The sequence below is a fragment of the Pelophylax lessonae genome (assembly GCF_965119305.1).
Source record: "Pelophylax lessonae genome assembly, chromosome: 3".
In the NCBI taxonomy this organism is placed as follows: Eukaryota; Metazoa; Chordata; class Amphibia; order Anura; family Ranidae; genus Pelophylax; species Pelophylax lessonae.
Genome location: NC_138770.1, coordinates 317,769,427 through 317,794,340, shown reverse-complemented (window position 1 = coordinate 317,794,340; position 24,914 = coordinate 317,769,427). Strand labels below are relative to the sequence as shown.

The 24,914-nt window shown below is 44.7% G+C and overlaps 1 protein-coding gene across 2 annotated transcripts in view; it reads right to left on the bottom strand.

Moving 5' to 3' along the window:
- Nucleotides 1-24,914, bottom strand: part of CLCN2 (chloride voltage-gated channel 2) — a 684,072-nt gene that overhangs the window by 288,434 nt on the left and 370,724 nt on the right. For both annotated transcript variants that reach the window (XM_082249904.1, XM_082249905.1), the window contains exons 11-13: nucleotides 15,420-15,504; nucleotides 13,707-13,862; nucleotides 11,565-11,634 (exon numbers count right to left, since the gene is read on the bottom strand). In XM_082249904.1, coding sequence (XP_082106030.1) covers nucleotides 11,565-11,634; nucleotides 13,707-13,862; nucleotides 15,420-15,504 — 311 coding nt within the window. The remainder of the gene's footprint in view (nucleotides 1-11,564; nucleotides 11,635-13,706; nucleotides 13,863-15,419; nucleotides 15,505-24,914) is intronic.

Here is a 24,914-nt window from a genome sequence, read left to right as displayed (position 1 = left end):
ATCAGGAACAGTGGTCTGGATATAACCTTACTGAGTTCCTTGAGTACTCTCGGATGTACGCCATCCGGGCCTGGTGATTTGTTTGTGTTGAGTTTATCCAGCCTTTCCCTGATTTCACCCTCTGTTAGCCATAGTGGCAAGTCCTGTGTATTACTACTGACTATACAGTCATGGTCAGTGTACCCCTCCGATTCCTGTGTAAAGACTGATGAGAAAAAAGCATTCAGTACGGTTGCTTTTTCAGTGTCCTCTTTAACCATCCTCCCATCATTGTTAATTATGTGTGCAATATGCTCTGCCCTAGTTTTTTTGCTGTTGATATACTTAAAGAATTTCTTTGGGTTTTTTTTGCTATCCTCCGCTATTTGTCTCTCAAAGTCTATTTTAGCCATCTTGATTTTGTGTTTACACTTCCTATTTGCCTCCTTGTATTGGTCGAAAGCCAATACTGTGCCCTCTGATTTATATTTCCTGAAGGCCAATTTTTTTCCCCTAATAAGTTTTTTAACGCTCCGGTTTAGTCAGCCAGGTTTGGCTTTGTCCCTTCTAAATTTATTTCCCATAGGAATGCACTGCAAGATGCCTTTGCTTAATATGTTCCTAAAGCATTCCCATTTTTCCTCTGTGGTCAGGGATCCCAGGGTTCGGTCCCAGTTTACCCTTTCCATCAACAAGTACAATTTTGGAAAGTTTGCCCTTCTGAAGTTAAGGGTTCTTATGTTCCCCACTTGCCTTGCTATATTGTTATTTACGCTAAATGTGATCATCCTGTGATCGCTAGAGCCCAGGTTGTCCTGGACTGCTACCTCCGAGATTAGGTCTGGGTCATTAGTGATCAATAGATCCAGGATTGTGTTTTCTCTGGTAGGGGAATCCACCAACTGTGACATGTAATTATCCTGTAAGGTTTCCGTGAATTGACGGCCCTTATGTGAGTGTGTAGTCCCCTCTCCCCAGTCAATGTCGGGATAATTGAAGTCCCCCAATATGATGACTGATCCTAGCTTTGCCACTTTACCCAAAAGTGCTAAAAATTCCAGCTCTACCTCCTCCCCTTGTTTAGGTGGCCTATAGCAAACCCCCACAATTACTTTTCCCTTTTCTCCTTCCCTATGGAGTTCTACCCACACAGATTCTAACTCCATACTCATCCCTTCCGTAATGTCACTCCTCTCTATCACCCTTACATTATTCTTGACGTAGAGACATACCCCTCCCCCTGATGTAGAAGAAGAAATTACTTATTTGGAGTTATTTTGTTTGAGAAATGGTGGCAATAAGGTAGTTTACCGCTTGACGCTTGGATATCTGAAATCCTTCTCCCAGATGTGATAGCCTTATGAAATACTGCTTTAGTGTCATGGAAAATATTAAGGAAGTCTTGCTCAGAAGAATGGAGGAGTGGGGCAACCTTCCTAACACTAGTTGCACTGCAAGTTCTAAGGGAAATAACGATCTGTACAGGCCTTTTGGAATCGGTTTACCAAAATGTGCAGCGGTCCTTGGATCTCAGGAAGTGAGGACCTGACCAAGACTTGACTACCACTTAATCTCTTATCTCAGCTTACTTACAGACATCTTAATCTTTACAGTTGGAAGCAGAGGGTTCCATCCTTAAATTTTGCAAGGTTTCCCATGTTCTAGTATACCTGAAGTTTGTAGCAGGTGCCCTGGCTTCCACATACTGAAAGGTGAGACCCCTAGATGAGCCTTCCATACTTGGTCTCCCAGCTGCTAGATCTAACTTGGCTGAATTTGGATACACCTGGCCCCACCGTGTAAGGTCTGAAATCTCAGGAAGGAGATTCTTGGGCCAAAGACTGTACTTGAGGACACCGCGGCCTGCAAGGCCACCAGGACATTGCCTTCATCACAGCTGGAGGACTATGGATCCTGATAAGGAGCTTGGAGACCACTGGGTCTGGTGGCTATATAGGCTAAACTGCCGACCCAACTCGACGTTAGTAGATCCATTGCTTCAACTTCTGGGACACTCCTCCTTGCAGGAATAACTTCCATTCATGACCATGGAGGTTAGAGGTTACGGTCAGGTTGAGATTCATTGAACTGCTTGTTGGTCTAAGGCAGACATGTCCAAAGTCCGGCCCGCGGGCCAAATGCGGCCCCCGGGCTGCTTTAATACGGCCCCACAGGTCATTTGGAAAAATACATTGGCATCATTCATGACTTTTTTTGCTGCCATCATTGATCATCATCGGTGGGTTCATATAGTGCTTATATGTGATTAACCCTTGTGTGACTAGGGAGCACGCATGCTCCGGATTGAGATGAATACATTGTAAAATCTCAGTTAACGTCAGTTGGTCTAAATCAGTTATCAATATATTTGAACACAACATGTATACTTATATCTGTATATATGTGTGTTATGTTCCTGTTCATATTTTTTTTTACTTAAAAGTTGACAGACAACCTTTATTACCAATAATATGTAATGTACTTTACAATGTTCCTGACATATTTCAGCTTCCTGGATTTTTTTTTTCATCTGGCCTTCAGATATGAAAGGCAGAGCGATTTAACATTCGTTTAGATTTGTCATCCATGTGATGAAAGCAAAAGTATGCCATTTGCAATAAACTTTGCATAAAATAGTTAGTTTGTATTTAATTTGAATGGTCCATAGAATGTCAGGTAAAATGGTCGGCCCTCACTCATGTTCACTTCATCAAATCTGGCCCTCGTTGAAAAAAGTTTGGACACCCCTGGAAGGACACACACTTGAAATCCAAGTCTCTGTATCTTACAGTGTCTGAAAGGAAGTTCTGCAAAGCCATAACACAAAGAACGATGATACGAACGATGATACGAGACAGGCTGTACTGTTAGCAAACCTGAACGGGAGATACCATTGACAAAAGTTTATGAAAGAGGAAGTAAACCTTCCTCTGCAAGTTGTACCTATAGGTAAGCTTATGATAAGGCTTACCTACAGTGCCTTGCGAAAGTATTCGGCCCCCTTGAACTTTGCAACATTTTGCCACATTTCAGGCTTCAGACCTAAAGATATAAAACTGTAATTTTTTGTGAAGAATCAACAACAAGTGGGACACAATCATGAAGTGGAACGAAATTTATTGGATATTTCAAACTTTTTTAACAAATAAAAAACTGAAAAATTGGGCGTGCAAAATTATTCAGCCCCCTTAAGTTAATACTTTGTAGCGCCACCTTTTGCTGCGATTACAGCTGTAAGTCGCTTGGGGTATGTCTCTATCAGTTTTGCACATCGAGAGACTGAAATTTTTGCCCATTCCTCCTTGCAAAACAGCTCGAGCTCAGTGAGGTTGGATGGAGAGCGTTTGTGAACAGCAGTTTTCAGTTCTTTCCACAGATTCTCGATTGGATTCAGGTCTGGACTTTGACTTGGCCATTCTAACACCTGGATATGTTTATTTGTGAACCATTCCATTGTAGATTTTGCTTTATGTTTTGGATCATTGTCTTGTTGGAAGACAAATCTCCGTCCCTGTCTCAGGTCTTTTGCAAACTCCCATCAGGTTTTCTTCCAGAATGTTCCTGTATCTGGCTCCATCCATCTTCCCATCAATTTTAACCATCTTCCCTGTCCCTGCTGAAGAAAAGCAGGTCCAAACCATGATGCTGCCACCACCATGTTTGACATGGGGGATGGTGTGTTCAGGGTGATGAGCTGTGTTGCTTTTACGCCAAACATAACGTTTTGCATTGTTGCCAAAAAGTTCAATTTTGGTTTCATCTGACCAGAGCACCTTCTTCCACATGTTTGGTGTGTCTCCCAGGTGGCTTGTGGCAAACTTTAAACAACACTTTTTATGGATATCTTTAAGAAATGGCTTTCTTCTTGCCACTCTTCCATAAAGGCCAGATTTGTGCAGTATACAACTGATTGTTGTCCTATGGACAGAGTCTCCCAACTCAGCTGTAGATCTCTGCAGTTCATCCAGAGTGATCATGGGCCTCTTGGCTGCATCTCTGATCAGTCTTCTCATTGTAGGAGCTGAAAGTTTAGAGGGACGGCCAGGTCTTCGTAGATTTGCAGTGGTCTGATACTCCTTCCATTTCAATATTATCGCTTGCACAGTGCTCCTTGGGCTGTTTAAAGCTTGGGAAATCTTTTCGTATCCAAATCCGGCTTTAAACTTCTCCACAACAGTATCTCGGACCTGCCTGGTGTGTTCCTTGTTCTTCATGATGCTCTCTGCGCTTTAAACGGACCTCTGAGAATATCACAGTGCAGGTGCATTTATACGGAGACTTGATTACACACAGGTGGATTCTATTTATCATCATTAGTCATTTAGGTCAACATTGGATCATTCAGAGATCCTCACTGAACGTCTGGAGAGAGTTTGCTGCACTGAAAGTAAATTTTGCACGCCCAATTTTTCAGTTTTTTATTTGTTAAAGTTTGAAATATCCAATAAATTTCGTTTCACTTCACGATTGTGTCCCACTTGTTGATTCTTCACAAAAAATTACAGTTTTATATCTTTATGTTTGAAGCCTGAAATGTGGCAAAAGGTCGCACAGTTCAAGGGGGCCGAATACTTTCGCAAGGCACTGTATAGGTACTGTAAATATCTCCTAAACATGTATCGTTTAGGAGAGATTTACCTTAAATACAGCCAGCGACATCACTTTCGCATGCGCTCTGAAGGAACGGCCGCTGGTGCCGTTCTTTCAGAGCTCCATGCCGTGACCATCGGCTCTGGCGTGCATGCGCGGGAGTGACGTAATCGCGGGTCCAGCCAATCAGATGACCGGATGTCGCGAACCCGGAAAAAGGGTGACAGAACATGTCACCCATGGGAGAGGTGAGCGGTCGGGGCTTCATTCTAAGGTAAGTATATCATAATGAGCTAGTATGCGATGCATACTAGCTCATTATGTGTTTGTCTTTCAGGTGTACTTTTAAAAAAAAAAAAATTCTGAGGTTTACAACCTCTTTAATATAGTATTCCTTCTTGCCATGAAGATAGGAGATTACCATTACCATCTGTTTGGAGCATAACTGAGGCCTCCTAGGATGTGTTGCCCAAACGACTTCACGCTTGGGAATCACTGCACCCCTGAGGTTAGCCACTTCGTCCTCCATTGCCATATGTCATTGACCTTGAGCTAGGAGGTCACTGAGGTGAATACCAAGAAAGAAAATAGATTGTGATGATTGGTATGCCAGGAAGCTGATGAAAGCTGAAAAGATTACCTATCTTTAGCCACCACCAAGGGGACTTGTCTCATATGTGGAGTCATCTTCTCTGGAGTAGGAAGCGAATCTTCCATTACTTTAGAAGGTCAGATTATAATGTCAATCTTCCAGCAAGTCCAACCGACTGCATGGATTACTGCAGACTCAATCATTTGAGACCATGGGATATGAACAGATGGGACAGAGCTAGGACTTGCCTCAAGTGAGAACTGAATACTGTCACCTTCTGTGAGGGCAACTCTTCTGAGTGTCCAAATGTCATTAATATAATGAGATGAGTTGGCCTTCCCCAGTTGGTGATCCATCCAAATTTGATCTGAATCTGAATCAGAATTTGCCAGGACCTGACGGATATTGAGACAACCGCAGGCTGTTGTCACGCTATGGAACATGCTGCCCTTGCTTCCACAAGATGGCCACTACTGGAAGCAATGTTCTCGAAAAATGTTATGAGTATGTGGAAAGGCCAAAGGTTGTTGAATGGACCTGAAGTACAACTCTCAGAAGGATGGGTGTACTGAAAGTGTATGTACACATCAGCTAGATCTAGAGAAAACTACACCTGCTTTATCTGATGGTTTGAGTGATTGTTCTCGATAACTCCATATGAAGTTTCGGATTTTGATTCTTTGTTCCAATTCCTGCCTAAATCTGCTTTTCAACTAACACTGGATCGATGGCTCACTGTTGGAACAAGATTTGGTAACATTTACTTAAAGCTTTAAAGAACCAAAGTGGGAACTAGAGGAGTTAGAAGAAAATTCCGACGACTTTCTTACTGCACAGGCTCCACGATCCTTAGCCTCCTCTGCCCAAATTTGCAATAATTCCTGCAATAACACCTACAGGGCAAATTTGAGTGAAAGGAATTTTGCTTCTCCTAGAGAGGAGCAGACTTGGATCTAGGCGACCAAAGACAGACGATTATGGATCTTTCAGTCTCTTCTATAGCTCTTCTTAGGCCCTGTCACCAACTCTTTGTTCTGGGCCTAGGTGACTAGCCTAAGGGATTAGTCCCAAATCTAGACATCACTGATTCCATCTTGAATAGCAGTCAATTCACTTTAGAAAAAGGCATATGCAGTCAGTGGGTTAAGCCATAGGGCTTGACTAACCACATAGAATACTAGAGGAACAGCATACTGCATCGCTGGTCACTTTAATTTAATTCAGGGATCACACAGCACAGAGACTTATTACTGCTCCAGTTTGCCTTCAACTCTTCTGCTGAGAACTATATAGCCTTGGCTACTGAAGTGAGCTCCCACTCAGGCAACACAACACTACCTAATTATAGAATAAATCTAATTTCCAAATACATATTGCTGTTCCCATGCCTCTGCAAAGGATATTGCATCATCCGCTGGCAGACTGGCACTTCTGACTAGTCTGATGAAGATTCCTTAGCCAACTGCCTATGAAGTAAAGCTGGACTTTACAGAAAGGATCTTGCATCCCCTGCTAGCATGAAGACACATCTGGCCAATCTGATAAAAGCTCCTTGGCCTGCTGCTTTTGAGGGAAATGTACCCTTTAAACAAACTTAGCTGTCTAATTAGCTTAGTACCTGAGCTTTAGCGACTAGAGATCCACCTAGTCAGTTTGAACTGCGCCAAAACATTTACCTTTTTGTTTACTGCCACCTGATATGCAAATTGGCATAGCATCTTGGTGGGCATGTCAGCTAACCACTCTCCCTCACCGCACGCACTTTTTTATTTTAGGTTAGTATACCTACCTGACCCTTACCTTAATGACTATGGCTGGTCTCTGGCTAAGCGCATACCTTAATGATCTGAGCTGCAGGTTTGTGGTCATAATAAATGCCTGGAAGTACTGGCTAGGACATTAGCATTAATACACTCTCAGCAGCCATCCACACATCCATCTGCAGACATTGAAGCAGCAAATGGACCTATATGCTATTGTGACCTATATTGCTATTGTGAGCTAGGATTATCCCTCAGAAAAATAGACAAATAGACAAATTACTTAAGGCACTGTAAACTTAAGCAGAGCGCTGAACTTCACTCCAGCATTTAGACATAACAATTTAATGCATAACAATCATTAAACACATAGCAGCCCGTATAGTAGCCATCAACGTTTAGCAGCCAAAAGCAGGCATTAAACGCATAGCAGCCATACAACACATAGCAGTCATTAATACTGAAGCATTAACATAACATAAGCAGCACAAATAAGGGTAAATATACCTCACACCAATAGCCCTGGTAGGATAACCTACCCTAGGCCACTAGTCTGCAAAGGTTAAAACAGCAAACCCAGGTATTAGAGCATTAAACCAGTAATCCAAACCTGTAGAGCCAGGTATTGCTGAGTTAATAAAAAAAGACTTAACTTTGCACAGCAACACCTGTATATCAGGCAATGCATTAGCAGTACTTCAGACAAAACAAAACCTGTGAGGCATTAATGAAACAAACAAATATAAACAGCAAATTAATCTACTTTGCCAGCCTGACATATTAACCGCATAACAATGACAAACCATGACAGCCTATGGTTTAGCTTACCTACCTGTGCAGCACACATCCTTGACTGGCTCTAAAGTGATGGGAGAGGCTCAATTCCTGAACAGGTGGCCACCAATACACCCCCAGGTAGCCGCCCGGTGCTCCCGGTCAATACTACTGTGAGCCTGAAGTTATCCTAATGTCCTTTTGCTGCTGCCTGTCGACCGCAAGTCTGCCGGGCGCCATCCTCAAATCCATCTGGAAAGGGCAGCCTGTAGTACAGCCACAGGAAGTAGACAAGGAGCCACCTTGGATGGCGGCAGCCGCCCTAACCACTTTGCCAGCATTTTCCAAGGGAAACAAAACATACACAGAGTGCCAGACTAACCAAATAGTGTGTGGGTCCACAACTCACCAGGGAGGAGAGACTGGATCAATTCCAACAAACAACAAGGCAGAACGGTTTTACTTGCATCTAGAGGCCAGTATCCTGTACCCCAGTACTTGGATTTGGGGGAGGCCTCCCAAGAATAGGCGGTTTATACCCCAATGGAGGAAGCTTAGTCACAAGAGAGAGGCTGAACCTGTGCGGCTGGCCAGATGAATCTGGCAAGGTGAGGACAAAAATAAAAATCTTTCTATAGTTATACCCGGTTGAGCATTTGAGGAATAAAAAGAATGACGTCTTAGGGGAGGCAAATTATTTATATAGTATAACCATTCCTGATTGGGCGAGGGGCGGAGCATATACCCATACGTGTATTGCTGTCATGTTTGTGTCAGGAATTAAAAATGCAGTGCTAAACAGATCAGCCTCATCACATAAGCATAATTCAGAGTATGACAATCAATGGGAATGTCACATTCTCACAGGAGTTTGGAAGCACTACTGAGTAATGTTGATGCAGTTGAACAGAAAATACTTTAATAAAAAGGGATGTGTTGTTCATAACACAGCAGAAACCAAATGCTAATTGTTGAGGCTTAGTTGCACAAAGGAACTTTGGACTTGAATCCAAAAGAGAAGGTAAGCTTGGATACCTGATAACAGCCAACTAGATATGTATTACCAAGTGGTAAAATAAATGTGGTTCACTCACAAAGATGTTAAGAGGAGGCAAAAACAAAAGTGCTGGTATCATTTTACCATTTCCCAAAAAACAAACTTAGAAGTGCATTAAAGGCTGAAAGACAAAAAAAACTGAATCTCGTAGGGCAAGCTTGAAAATTTTCCCAGACAGTAAGCAATTCTTAGAGACAGCCTTGCCGTCCCTTCCCTCTAGCATGCAGCAGGTGATTGACCGCTTCAGATGAGCACATTTCCCAGTGAAACTGTGTAAAATGAGGGTGTGTCTGTTCCCTCCACTCTGGTTTTCAGATTAGACTCAGATCTCTGCATGCTGTGCAGTGTGTTGCATCAGACACCCTCCCCCCGCCACCGAGATTCGTTGGGCGACAATCACGGCAAATTCGTGTCACGTTTGGGGTGCCATTGCAAGTCATGGGAATCGTACGTGCCTCCCGCGACTTGCGGTGGTTCTTGATCGCAGGCAGAATCGTGGCAATTCTGCCCGTGATACGGGACACCTATATGTGAATGGAGCCTAACTAAAGACATTTATTTTCAAGAACTCAAGCACTAAAAAAATATTATGCAGAGGAGAAGGAAATGTCTATGCACACCCATGATGATATGTTACCTCCTCACCACCTTTAACCCTGTAAATGGCACACCACAAACATTGCATTGCACGCAGAGCATGGCCCAAAAGACTCGTACTGGTCACGCTTCGGGGCAGTAACGCCCACTGAATGTGGCATGCTGTTTAGTTTTTGCTGCGTCGTGTGTACAGCCGTGAGCAGCTGAATGTCATTGTTTATGCAGGTGGTCAAACTGTGGCTTAACCATCTGGTTTTACATCCCCTCGTAAGTCAAGTAGAAAGTTGAGCCCAAATCTGAAAATAGCAAAATATAAAAAAATCAGTAGTAAACTTTCAAAAAAGAAAATATGTTCTCCCTTCAAGGTAATGTTATAATGTGCTAGTATGGAGCACATACTAGCACATTTTGAAAGACTTACCATGAAAATAAGCCCTCCAGTGTCACTCCCACGCATGCGGGCAGGAGTCTCAGCCACAGGACAGAGCTCTGAAGGAACAGCACAAGTATGCCGTTGTTTCAGAGCGCATGCACGGTGACATCACCGGCTGCAGAGACACTGAATATCTCCTAAACTGTGCACATTTAGGAGATATTCCTTGTACCTATAGGAAAGCTTTAATATAGGCAGGTCCCTCTTTCCGACTTGCACTCCCAGATGGTTAGTGCACCAGGCAGATCACAACTCCTAACCTTTAGAGTACCCTAGGTCTACTCCATGCACTGCATTTTGTGGCAGGAGGAGCACTCAGAGCAGTATCAAGTGAAGAAGCAACTTTATAGGCCAGCCCCTCATCCAGGTATGGTCCCCCAAGATTCATTTGAAGACCCAGAAGCTGCAGAAAAACACCACTATGGCATTGGTGCAGTTAAGCTAAAATAAGATTTAGTAGATTGAAAAAGGAAAAAAGGCAACAATCCTAGTGAGAAGACAAGCTTCTCTCAGCAAGAGAAGGGGCCAATCATCTCAGGACACTAATAAAGAAATTGAGGCTAGCGGTAAGTTAGAAGGCTTATATAGGGGGAAGTGGCAGCAGTTTTTTTGCTGCTTGTTTCCAATAGCCTGTAGCATTATTTGTGTAATATATTGTGATTAATATGCTACTACTGTATTAAGGCCACCTCAACACACACCAAAAAAATTGGTATGAAGAAATAATTGTGGGTGTGGTCAAATTGTATTCACAGTGGGAGGGGGTTAAAGGGGTATACTTTAAATCAGAGGTTCTCAACTAGGGTTCCTCCAGAGGTTGCTAGGGGTTCCTTGAACAATGGGCAATTTCTGCCTCTCTTTTTAGCTATCTGGAAGAAGGTAAGGAACATTCATTTCACTGACCATCACACTAATGTATCATGAGTTGTAAATCTAGTTATTTTTAGCAGGGGTTCCCTGAGACCTTAAAATTATTTCAAGGGTTCCTCTGTGTTGAAAAGGTTGAGAAAGCTGGTTTAAATAAAACATGAGCCTAATTCTTCTATATTTAGCACACATGCCACAACCCTTTTACTCACAAAATCTGCTATAAAACTGTCACAAGTCAAGAGTGGAGAGACTAGTTCACACTAGCGTTTGTCTCTGTGCCCCCGCATTTTTAGGGGGAGCAAGGTTTTACCACCCACCAACCGCTAATGTGTTGGGGCTTAATAGCCACATACAAACCGCAGCACACCCATCTTATTAAAATGAAACCGTCCTATTACTTTTACTACACCATTACTATACTTTTCTCCACACAGCCTAGAATGCATTAAGAAAAAACCTTCCTGACTTTACAACTCCTTTAACTTTTGCAGACTTCCATCATTCAATCATGTGCAAGCAAAAATACTATTTTTTACATTTTAATTGTAAGTGATTGGGTATTAGAAAAGGAAACTTCACCACATTCAGTCATCTCTGGCACAAATTCCCTTGCTAACGAAACACCCTATTTACAGTAAGTATACAACCCCACTATGCCTTGCCATCATTACTGACACATTAACATATCCATGTCACTTTGTTACTCCTTAAATAAAGAACAAAAATGTGCTTGATATTGCTTATTACATTTTTCATCATATGCTCATTCTAAATGCTCATTCTAAATTTCCCAAGCTTGTACCAAATTCATTTTAAAGTTGATCTCTATATTTTAAAAAGGAAAGTCACATCATTTTTCATATACACATTATAATCTACAAGGAAAAAAGAAAAAAGTTGGGAATAACTCACCAATCACAAAGACTGGCATGAATGCTCCACACGGCACTGGAATTGTAGTAGCCAGGGCAGACATCCAAAACTAAAAATGTTACAAATACAGAAATGTTAGAAATGTAAGTTATTTTTGATTAATAAACGCTACTGTGGAAAAAATAAAACAGCATCACAGACTGAAATTCTGATGTGCATTAAATATGGCTGTTGGCATAACTGTAAACTTATTAAAATGTAATGGTATATACATTTCAATACTATAGCCATGGAGAATTTTCATCCTGCATTTATCAGTGTATTCAATTTCAAAGATTTTTCCTTATATTACTTAAAGTAGAACTAAAGGAAACTCTTTTCCATTTTGGAAATAGTAAGGGAGGGTTAAACCCCTGTCAAGCTTTTTCCATCCGTGTCCCATTGGGGAGATTTGTCCAATATCAAAAAGAGTAAATGGGCATAAATTTTCCTCAAAGTGAGGGATTCCCTGTTGTCACCAGGGTCAACAGATCTAGCGTCCCCATTTGAAAGGTTTGCAGTCGCTTAATGTTCTGGGAACAACCCAAGATTTGGGATTTTTCTTACTTTCACTTTCAATGATAACAGTAAACATGACAAAAAAAAGAATGAATGTCTCCAACGGGGGCCCAAACAGTAATAAAAAGTTAGTAGGTGTCCTAAACCCTCTATACTTCATAAAAAAAAAAAAAATAAAAACAGGACAGGTTACTGTACCCTACAGAAAATGGGACTCCATAAAGTGAAGGCATTATCAATTGAGTGTTGTGTACAAACTAGCATATTGCTCAGGAAAATCCAATAGAAGTATAAGTCAATGAAACACATGAATAAACACACTGGATGTTCAAATATGAATTATTTTGAATTATTTCCTTTTGGTTACATTAAGGCATTAATGGACTATGCATCAACATGCCAGCATGGTATAAGAGACTGTTTGCTAACTAGTGTATTCCTGCTTCTATTGTCATTCTCCATTTTTTTAACCACTTGCCGACCAACCGCCACCATTATACGGCGGCAGGTTCCCGCAAATCGCTGTACCTGTACGGCGGTCCGCGGGAGCGATTCTGGGGAGCGTGCGCCCACTCGCCAGCGGGGAAGCTGATCTACTGGCCCGGTGGCTGCGATTGCCGCCGGGCATCTGCGATCACACCCTGTGAAGAGAGAACTGCTGTCTGCTGTTGTAAACACAGCAGACCGTTGTTCTCTCAGGAATCCATAAAGAGCTCCTGTGTTCCTCCTATTTAGGAACACAGGTCTCTGTATTGATTTCACAAGCCCATCCCCTCACAGTTAGAAAACACCCCCTAGGCTCACATTTAACCCTTTGATCGTCCACGGGTTAACCCCTTCTCTGCCAGTGTCATTATTACAGTACATATTTTTAGCACTGATTACTGTAGTAATGTCACTGGTCCCCCCAAAAGTCTCAAAAATGTCAGTTAGGGATCCAATCTGTCTCCCGCAATGTTGCATTCCTGCTAAAAATCGCTGATCGCTGCCATTACTAGCAAAAAATAAATAAATAAAAATTACAAATCTTTCCCCTAGTTTGTAGCCATGATAACTTTTGTGCAAACCAATCAAAATACTCTTATTTGGATTTTTTTAAACAAAAATATGTAGAATACAAATTGGCCTAAAATGATAAAAAAATTAGATTTTTTTAATTTTTTTTTATTGGAAATGTTATATAGCAGAAAGTGAAAAATATTGTTTTTTTTTTTCTCAGATTTGTCACTCTTTTTTTGTTTATAGCACAAAAAATAAAAAAATAAAAATCGCAGAGGTGATCAAATACCACCAAAAGAAAGCTCTATTTGTAGGGAAAAAAAAGACATTCATTTTATTTGGGTAAAGCATCGCACAACTGCGCAATTGCTCCTTAAAGTAATGCAGTGCTAAATTGCAAAAAATTGCCTGGGAATTAAGGGGGAAAATCTTCCGGTCCAGAAGTGGTTGAAGAAAAATACTGTACATACACTACAAAGTAAATAATATGAAGCAAAACAAAGCAATGCAAAATGTGAAAGGAGAAAATAATTTGTAGAGAGGAATAAAGAAAATAACAGCATTCTATATTTGCATATTTATTTACACCGCACACTGACATAAATTAGCTGAAGTTTATCTTACCTTCATTAGGATGAAGACCACTAGACTAACAAACACATTTGTTTTAGGGTTTTTCCATGCACTGGAAGCTCCTTTGAACATAAAGTCCTCTGAGACACCTTGCTGAGCCCATGTGCAATTATCAAACAGTGATACCAGGGTTTCTTTCTGGGTCAGCTGTAGAGAAATAAACAGTCAATCAGTTTGCCTTTTATACAATGCATAAACAAGTCCAAGCACTTGTTTCTTGCACAGCCCAGGCAGAATGTTACAGGCACAATCTGCAGTGAAAGGTGGATAACTTGCTGCTCGGATTGTTTTGTCTGTACAAACATTGGACCTGCTTTGACTACTCTACATAAGACCTTTCCAGTCCACACTGCATTGTGCCTTGATTCCGCCTTTGTCTCTGTGGGTTATTTTGTTATCTTTTTTCCTCCTGTCTTTACAATCATTTAATTAATTCATATTCTTTTCTTTTGGATCTGGAAATTTTCTTGTGTTTTTTTCCTCCTTTTTTGGCGGAAGCATCTCCCACCTTCATTGGAGAGTCAGATCTGTGTTCCTTTTTTGGCAGAGATACTCACTTACCTTTGAGCCTTTTTAACCCATGCAATGCTGAATATGTTCCTATGTTCTGGCTAAGTATAAATTACCGTATATACTCGACTATAACCAGAGTTTTTCAGCATGTTTTTTCATGCTGTAAAAGCCCCCCTCGCCTTATACTCGAGTCACTGGCTTACCTACTTTTTAAAAATGGCGCCGCCCAGCGCCGACATGTCACTGCGCATGCGCAATGCCTATACCTACTGTGCCATGCCTGTACCTACTGTGCCATGCCTATACCATCACCTGTGCCATGCCTGTACCATCATCTGTGCCATGCCTCTACCATCACCTGTGCCATGCCTCTACCATCACCTGTGCCATCACCTGTGCCATGCCTATACAATCACCTGTGCCATGCCTATACCATTACCTGTGCCATGCCTATACCATTACCTGTGCCATGCCTATACCATCACCTGCGCCATGCCTATACCATCACCTGCGCCATGCCTATACCATCACCTGCGCCATGACCTGTGCTATGCCTGTACCATGACCATCTGCCATCTCCTGTACCATGCCTGAACCATCTTCTGCACCATGCCAGCAGCCCCTGTTTTGTGTCTCGTGGTGGTCCAGTTGGGTCCAGTAGCTGCTGCATTTTTTTACCACTTTTTTGTGGTAAAATTAGGGGCCTCGGCTTATATTCGGGCGATTATACTCGAGTATATACGGTATATGACCTTGGCCACTTTATCCCCCTTTGCGGGAGACCATTAGCGGTGGGATTCGCATGGCCTTTGAGCGTTCGTGGCCCTTGGGCCCTGGCTCACACGCCATCTCATACAATACCTGCTCAACGCCTCAGTGGGATCCATACTTACGCACATTTTCTGAAGAAGCCGTCTCGGCGAAACCGGTCAAAATGTTTTAGCGTAAAGGACCAATACATGTATCATGTTTGTACTTGGCATATACAATCAGCTTGTTTTATCTACATGTCTGTATATCTAATTTTATATGCCCTAGGTTAATACAATTTATATGTATTTTTTAACATGATTTATCCGTTATTGGATGTATTAGTACAAAGGGCAAATATGCATCTTTAAAGTCCCAAGAACATTTCCTTCTCTTTTTGATAATCAATAGCTCCAGTTAAATTGTCAGTTGGAATCTTACCTGACCAGCCATAAATTGTCCAAATCCAGGAGGGAATGTCAAAGTGGATATGAGAAGGGTGACCACAGCAGGAAACAACAAGCGCCTGTGAGATAAATATAAAACCAACAGTTATAACAGCATTTTTATTATTTGTATACAGGATGCATATACTGTAGTGCCAACAGTTTGTGCAGCACTTTACTAAATGGAGGCAGACCGAACAGTTACAATACAATTCAATACAAGAAGAATCAGAGGACCCTGCTCGTTAGAGCTTACAATTCAAAATAGATACACAAGCGTTTAAATCATTAACAAAATAGCATGTTTAAAGGGGTTGTAAAGTTCATGGTTTTTAACCTTAATGAATTCTATGCATTGAAGGAGAAGTATGGGATTGCACAAATAAATAGCATTAACAACCCTCACCACAGAACAGCTTTTCTTTATTTCCTCTGTTGCTCCATTTTTGCTGTATCCCCATTTCTAGTTCTGGTTAGGGGTAACGGTCCTTCTCTGGTTTGAATGTTTTGAGTGGGTGGTTACATCTGCAGTGATCTGTCCTCTCATTCAGCTCTCATCTGTGGCTGTGTTTTCCCCACAGAGCCACAAGCTGCATGCTTGTAATGTGCCCCTTTTTCCATAACATCCAGAGCCGTCATCAGGGGGGTACAGCTAATACGTCTGTAGGGGGCCCGGTCTTTCAGAGGGCCCATGAACAGGGTTGCTAACTGTCCGTCCGAGGGGGGGGGGCAGGCCAAGCGCGGAGCAGTGATGCCATGGCACCGCTCAGGCACCTTTTACAAATGGCTAAGGAGTACTGAGGGGGGCGTGGCCGAGCACAGCATAAAAGGATCTTTTTCACCGGAGCTCCAGTCCCGCTGTAGATATTCTTCCTGGCTGTAATACTGCCTGGATCTGCTGCTCCATCCTCTGCCAGTCATCCTGTCGGGCTGGTGGGAGGATACTGCACCGGAGGCCACAACAGGACAGAGAGCAGCAGTAGGCAGACTGGCTGAGGATTGCAGCCAAGAAGACAACAGAGGGGCTGTCCCTCTGTATGGTATAAGCCCGATGTGGAGTGTCTGCTAACACTGCACCCCTATGATCTGTACAGGCCCAGATCTATGTGCAGATGTGACAACTTGCCCAGGTCTGCGATGTGGCCAGCCTGGCAGTGGCACGGCGGAAAGGTATGGCGCTGGCTCAGCATTGGCACAGAAGACACAACACACTGAGAAGATGGACACAGTGAGCAAAAAGAGCAACTCTGCTAAACCAGTCTGAAAATCTTCTGTACTGTGTCTGCAGTCTCTGACAATCTCTTGCGCCATGTTTGCCATCTCTGACCATCTCATGTATTATGCCTGCAGTCCCTTTCTCCTGTAGTATGTCCGCTGTCTCTTATCTTCTGTACCATGCCTGCTGTCTCTGACCGTCTACTGTACCATGTCTGCAGTCTCTGACCGTCTCCTGTAGTATGCCCGCAGTCTCTGACCGTCTCCTGTAGTATGCCCGCAGTCTCTGACCGTCTCCTGTAGTATGCCCGCAGTCTCTGACCATCTCCTGTAGTATGCCCGCAGTCTCTGACCGTCTCCTGTAGTATGCCCGCAGTCTCTGTCCGTCTCCTGTAGATTGCCCGCAGTCTGTGACCGTCTCCTGTAGATTGCCCGCAGTCTCTGACCGTCTCCTGTAGATTGCCCGCAGTCTCTGACCGTCTCCTGTAGATTGCCCGCAGTCTCTGACCGTCTCCAGTAGATTGCCCGCAGTCTCTGACCACCTCATGTAGTATGCCCGCTGTCTCTGACTGTCTCATGTAGTATGCCTGCTGTCTCTGACCGTCTCATGTAGCATGCCCGCTGACTCTGATCATCTCATGTGGTATGCCCGCAGTCTCTGACGTCTTCTGTAGTATGCACACCGTCTCTGACCATCTCCTGTAGTATGTCTGAAGGGAGAGAGGCAACCCTACTCATACAAAGGCAGGGAAAAGTTCTGTCAGGGGATGGGAGGCTGCGGGGATGGAGATATGAGGGACAGAGAGTGTCTGAAGAGATGGGGGCTCCTGAGGTGACAGAGCTTTTATAACGTGGTGTGTCCTCCCCTCTCTGATGTGTGCGTGTGTCCTCTCTCACTGGATCCTCAAACCGACAGTAAAATTCTCTAGTGTCTGGAGTCTTTTAGAGAGTTATCTAGGTGTTAGGGGGTCTTATATCGAGGTTGGTAGGTGTCCAGGGGGTCTTCTATAGAAGATGGTAGGTGTCCAGGGGGGTCTTCTATAGAGGTCGGTAGATGCACTGATGATTTAAAATACTTTGTTCATTTTCAAATATTAAGTTGTAAGAGTGCTAAAGGTGGGTGCACTGAAGGACTCGGTGGGACGGACAGTGGGCAGGCCCTGGGCAATGTTGGTGGTCAGCCAAAGGGGGCCCAGGCCTAAAGCTGTGTAAGGGGCCCCAAAATTTCTGATGGCTGCCCTGATAACATCACACTGTTAACAAGAAACAGGGGCACATAACAGTATGGCGAGTTGTGGCATTTGCAACTTCAGGAGACTTTAGAGTACAAAGAGAGAATGATTAAAAGTTCTTCAGCTGCTTCTCCACTCCACTCTGCAGCGAGACTCCTCAGAAAGTTCGGCGGGGCGGGAGGATGGAGAAAGCAGCTGCATGTGTGTGAATCTCTGATCTGAGAAAAGCCAGGATAGGAGGGAGGGAGGTGGGTGAGAGGAGCGGTCTGTGTGTGTAGAAACTCGGAGAAAAGCTTGGACAGAAGGTGGAGGAGGGAGGAGTGTGAAAAGAGCTGAAGCACTGTCTCTGGAGCGAGCTGACAGCCAAGAGCCGATGTCAGTCATAAAGAAAAGGAAGAAGGGGGTGGATCCAGACACCATGGTCGGGATGACGCTGCATGAGAAACCCTAGCCCCTCCCAGAGGTCTTTTTTTTATTTCACAAGAACTGGTGAATGTTTCAGGGGGCAGAAAATTGTTTTCCATAGTAGCAGCTCACCAGGATTCATATAATGCAACAAAAAAAAAGAAAAAAATGAAACCCATACTTCTCTTTTAGCTTCAGCTGCCCCCCGACACCCCTTTTCTTGCCTGAACCCAATCGTTCCAGCAACGAGCATGAGCCCAGCGGCCATTGGCTCCCGCTGAGGTCAAGCAAATCCAGTGACATGAGAGCCAGGGGGCTGGGCCGAGTCCTGCTGTCTGTGTCAATGGACACAGATGCAGGACTCGTAAATACACCCCTACGGGGCACCCCAGAAAAGAAGAATCAGGACTGCTCTGTGCAAAACACTTGCACAGTGCAGGTAAGCATAACATGTTTCTTATTTAAAGAAAAAAAGAAAAGGAACCTTTGCAACCACTTTAAAATGAAGGGCAACTTTAAAAACATTTAAAAATTGTTAAAAGCATTAGGCTCCATGTACACGGGACGTTGTAAATGGCCGTTTAGGAGCAGTTGGGTGTTTTTTCAGAAGCCCCTGAACCCACCTACATGTTATCTTATCTGTCCATGTACACAGGGTCGTTTACAGTCATTCGCAGGCAGTTGAGTTCAGGGACGTTTTTTGGAACGCAATTATTTGCATTCGAGCGTGTTTCCCGGCTCTTCAAATGCAAAAACGCGACCGAACGTGATGACTGTACGTTCAGCCTCATTATATTTTTTTTTTTCCATTCAAAATCAATGGTTCCCTATGGGAGATGACATCCCTGTGACATGAGGGAGCGGGGTCTCCTTATGAGGTCACCTGGCGGCCACACCCACAATGGCTATATAACAAGCTGCAGAGACCGGCATAATCACCGGAGACATCATCTGAGGACCGGAGGAAGAAGACGAGCTGAGGGCAAAAGAGCAGAAGAGCGGACAGCAAAAGAACAGAAGACCAGAAGAGCGGAGGGGGAGAAGAGCAGAAGAGCGGAGAGGGAGAAGACCGGAAGAAGATTTTTAATAAACTTTCCAAAACGTCTCCTGTCGTTATTTACATACACTGCCTTTTATGGGGTGAATGGGTAGGGGTACAGTGTACCCCATACCCATTCACATAGGGAGGGGGTCTGGGATCTGGGGGGCCACCCTTGTTAAAGGGGGCTTCCAGATACCGAGAAGCCCCCTGCCCGCAGACCCCCACAACCATCGGCCAGGGTTGTGGGGATGAGGGCCTTGTCCTCATCAACATGGGGGCAAGGTGCTTTGGGGTAGGGGGTGTAGAGCTCCCCCTGCCCCAAAGCACCAACAGCCCCCCCCCCCCATGTTGAGGGCATGAGGCCTAATATGGTCCAGGGGGGGTGGGGCCGCTCGCTCGTCCCCTCCCCCTTCCTGCCCCACCGGGCTGCATGCTCGGATAAGGGTCTGGTATGGATTTTGGGGTGGACTCCACGCCATTTTTTTGGCGTGGGGCTACCCTCAAATTCCATACCAGACCCGAAGGGCCTGGTTTGGAACCTGGGGGGGGCCACGCAGTTTTTATTCCCATTTTGGCGTGGAGTTCCCCCTCAAGATTCTCACTGCGCAAGTCGCACCGCAAGTCGGATCATCCTGATCCGACTTGCGGTGCGCCTTCCATTCAAATCAATAGGCTACCATAGGGAACCATTGATTTTGAATGGAGGCAGAAAAAACGCTGCCAAAAGCAACGTGGCCAAACGTGCAATAACGCCAATGGAAAAAGCTACTGAAAGCACGTTTAACAGCTGCTTTTTCCCGGCGTCAGAACTAGCTTTGCAGCACGTTTTTTCTAACGTCCCGTGTACATGGAGCCTTATACTTCAGATTTTAGAAACTTTGCATTTCTTTGCCAATCAGCCTTGGGTCCAACTTGATGCACAAATTGCAAGCTAAAACACTATTGTGGTTTTCCACTCAATACAGAACTAAATCTGCTGCAGGTACCAGATGTTGCCATAATGTGCACATGGGCACAGGACACTTAATGGCATCCTAATCCTCAGTGTGACCTCCTCCAGCTATACAAAGTCTACACTCCACCTTGTTGCTTTGTTTGTAGCCTCTGACATCTTCTGCAAGTCTTTTTTCAGGTCTGGCATCTTTCATGTCTGCTATTGGGCAAGCACTAAGATAATAATTGTCACGGTCATGGGTTAAGGTTCGGCGATAAGTAGCTATATAGGAGTAGAGAGGGTCTCGCCAACCAGCTGTATAAGTACACAAGCAGGTCACCCTGGCAGATGTCCCGAGTTTCGGGGCCTAACCACTTATCAGTATTCATAAGAGCTCCTAATGGTGGAGATGGGTTTTGCTGCATGTTAGTACCAGGTAACAGTCATCATCGTGTCACCAGGAGGTGAGCAGGCCGGGATACAGTAGCAGATTTAGCAGGTAGAAGCATAGTCAGTAAAAAAAGGCAAAGGTCGGTAACAAGAGGTTGCAGACGGGGATCAAACGGAAGCATAGTCATGGAGCAAGCCAAAGGTCAGTAACGAGTGGTAGTGGAGATAAGGATGGCTGCAGGTATACAAAGGTGCAAGATATTGGCTGGAGAGAGCACAATAATCTGGCAAACTGGAAGTGCCAAGGCATGGCTTAAATAGGAAGTTATTGGGAGGAGCATAGAGTGTTCTAGGGTCACCAGAAACAAGGTATAAGGCAAAATTATGCAAGGGACCAGACAGGATGCTGTTCAGCATCTCAGGTGACCCAGCAAGAAGAGCTACTGCCAGACACGGCAGAGATTGTAGGTTCAGATCCCAGCCCTGACTGCGATTCCTGCACGTTTGCGCTTAATGAATTATTGCAAACTGTATGTTCATTTGCCACTTGTAAATTAATAAAAATTGATAGATAATTTTTGGGCTAAAGAGAATTAAAGAGATTTAAGTTTCATCTCAATAGCAGTGTTTTCTGTATTTGACATCCATCGCAAGGAATGTCAGCAAAATCACAATTACAATAATAGAGTAGTACACATAAAAGTTACGAGTCTGTCTTTGACCTGCTTTCTGTAGCACCATATTTCTTTGGATACAAACCAGGCCAAACACAACCTTTTTTGCAAATGAAATTCAGAGTTTACAGGAACGCCCACTGGCATGAACAGTTGTAATGAGTCTCTTCTAACAAAAAACTGTATCTGATAACACTTTAAAATTTTAAAAGGTAGCTCCACTTTAAAGTGTCAGTCAGCCCAAAGTTGATTTTTTAGTAGTACGTGAAGCCTGGTGAGCCAATTTAGCACTTAGATACAGATGATACTCCAAAAGCAAGATCTCCTGCTATAATAAATAGACCTGGGCTCAAACCTGGGACCTCTTCTTCCTGAAGCACAGATGTCTGATGGTGAAAAGCCCAGGAAGCACTAAGTGCCCGAGTAGAATGCGTCTTAACAGGGAAAGGAGGAACCTGACCCTTAATTGAATAAGCCTGCACCACCGTCTGTCTGATCCTGGGATCTGGAAATAGTCGCAGCAGACGCAGGCAGCCCTTTCTTAGGGCTATTTGTGGGTACAAAGAGCGAATCTGACTTCCGAAAAGACTCGCTAGTCGCCAAGTACACCCTGATTGCCCGAACCACATCCAGAGTATGCAGTGCAAATTCCTTAGGATGTTTTGGCTTAGGACACAAAGAGGGTAACACGATGTCCTCATTCAAATGAAAACTGGAAACCACCTTCGGAAGAAAAGGACGGATCTGGACGAAGTACAACTTTATCCCTATGAACCACCAGATAGGGAGAACGACAGACAGGACAATGCCGCCAGTTCCGACACCCTGCGCGCAGAAGTTACAGCAACCAGGAAGGCCACATTCTGGGATAAGGTAAGCAGGGTAATCTCCCGAATACTTTTAAAAGGAGGTTTCTGGAGAACCGACAGCACCAAATTAAGGTCCCAAGGTGGCAACGGAGGTTGCACCAGAGGTACCAAGTGTCGCATCCCCTGGATAAAGTTACGCACCAGGTAATGGGTAGCTAATGGCCTTTGTAGGAAAATTGCCAAGGCCGAGACCTGACCCTTGATAGTACCCAAGGCCAACCTTTGATCAACTCCCCGTTGAAGGAAGGCAAAGATCTGAGCCATGAGTAAGAGCGAGAGGGAACCCCCAGAGACTCACACCACGCAATAAACGACTTCCACCTTCGATAATAGATCTTCCTAGAAGTCGCTTTTCTCGCTTTAAGCAGAGTGGGAATCACTGAAGCAGACAATGCCCTGTCCTTCAGCACCTGGCTTTCAACAGCAAAGCCTTCAAAGCCAGCGACTGTAAAGTAGGATGGAATATTGGCCCTTGAGACAGTAAATTCTCCCTGAGAGGAGGTCTCCAAGGAGAGTCTGCGACTAGCCTAACCAGGTCAGCGTACCAAGCTCGACGAGGCCAGTCCGGGGCCACAAGTATGACCGGAATCCCTTCCTCCTCGATCCTGCAAAGAAGTCTTGGCAGCAACTTGAGAGGGGGAAAGGCATACATCAGCTGATACTGACCCCAAGGGGCCACCAGCGCGTCTGCGGCGTCTGCCAGAGTGTCCCGGGAGAGGGCCACAAACCTCTGCACTTTCCTGTTGATCCGAGATGCCAACAGATCTACATCTGGAGTGCCCCAACGAAGGCACAACTGCTGGAACACCTCCGGATGGAGGGACCATTCCCCTGCATCCAAGGCCTGTCAACTTAGGTAATCCGGCTGTCAATTTTCCACTCCTGGAATGTGAACAGGGGAGAGAGAGCTGGAACAAAGCATTCTGCCCATCGAAGGATGCTTGCCACTTCCAAGGCCGCAAGGACACTTTTGGTGCCCTCTTGGAGATTGACATAAGCCACGGTTGAGGCATTGTCTGATTGAATGCGCACTGGACAACTCTGCAGGTGCTCGGTCCAGTGGACTAGGCAAATCCTGTTCGCTCTCAGCTTCAGAACATTGATCTGGATGCTTCCAGAGACCATACTCCTTGAGCAGAACACCTGCCGAGATCCCCTCCCCACCCGTACAGACTGGCATCCATGGTGACAATCATTCAATATATAGGGAGGAAGGATTTTCCTTGCTTGAGCATCGGGGACAGAAGCCACCATATCAGGGACTCCCTGGTCACCTGGCTCAGGTGGATCTGATTGTCCAGGGAATTTGGATGCTTGTTCCATTTGAGAAGGATTTCCTTCTGGAGGATCCTTGTGTGGAATTGAGTGAAGTGGACCGCCTCGAAGGATGACACCAGCAGTCCCAGAACTCTCATACAGGTGCGAAGAGACTACCATTTGCTGGACAGCAACAGCTGAACCACAGTATTGAGTTTTTCCAGAGGACAAGTCCAAAGTCAGGTCCAGATAGTCCAGTCTCATTGAAGGGACCAGGGATGACTTCTGAAGGTTCAGAATCCACCCGAACTCCTCCAGAGTTCTCATGGTGATCTCCAAATTTGTCACCAGCACTGAGGGAGACTCTGCACGGATAAGCAGATCGTCCAGGTAACCCAGGACCGATATCCCACGCTGTTGCAACAGCGACAGGACCGGAGCCAACACCTTTATGAACACCCGAGGAGCAGAGGCGAGACCAAAGAGTAACGCCACAAACTGATAGTGATCCTCTCCCACGGCAAAACTGAGAAACCGTTGGTGACCTGCACATATTGGGATGTGAAGGTAGGCATCTTTAATGTCTATGGAGGCCAGGAAATTCCCCTGATATAGGGAAGCCACCACCGTGCGAACTGATTCTATCTTTAATTTTTTAACTCACACGAAGCAATTCAGTGCCTTCAAGTCCACTATTGGAAGCACCTTGCCCTCCTTCCTGGGAACCGTAAACAGGTTTTAATAAAAGCCCTGAAAACGTTCCGCACACGGAACCAGAACAATTACCCCCTGTTGTACCAGGTCCTGAACTGCCCCAAAGAGAGGCTGCAAGCGATCCGGGGACAGTCGAACATTGGAAGGGAAAAACCTCACCGGCGGGACGGAGCGAAACTTGATCTTGTAACCAGCCGTGTAACCGCTTGAACCCATTTGTCTTGTATCCGAAAGAGCTACAGGTCCGGAAACTGGCAAAGATGCCCCCCCCCACCCCAGATACGTGTGAGGGCGCACCTCCTTGTTCTCAGGTCTGGAGAAACTAGATTTGGGTTCGCCAGACCAGCGCCGCTTAGACCTACCCGAGGGAGTCTTGCAGGGCTTTGCCTTATCGACTGACTCTGAGGGATGAAAAAACTTTTTGCGAGCTGAAAAGGAGGGACCCCGTCTGCGACGCAGGTCCTTACCCTTGTTAGCCTGTGGGAGAGAGGTGCTCTTACCCCCTGTGAGACCTTTAATGTCATCAAGGGTAGCCCAAAACAGGCGATCTCCTTGAAAAGGTAGATCAGTAAAGGCCTTCTTTGAGGTCTGATCTGCAGACCAGTACTTTAGTCAAAGCATACACCAGAGGACCACTGCCGAAACCGACAAGTCGGCCCAATATGGGAGCAGTATCCAGCGCGGCATCGCAAACAAATTGCAGCCCCTGCACCAGCTGATCCAACAGCTCCTCAAAGGCAGAAGGAAGATGTTTCCCC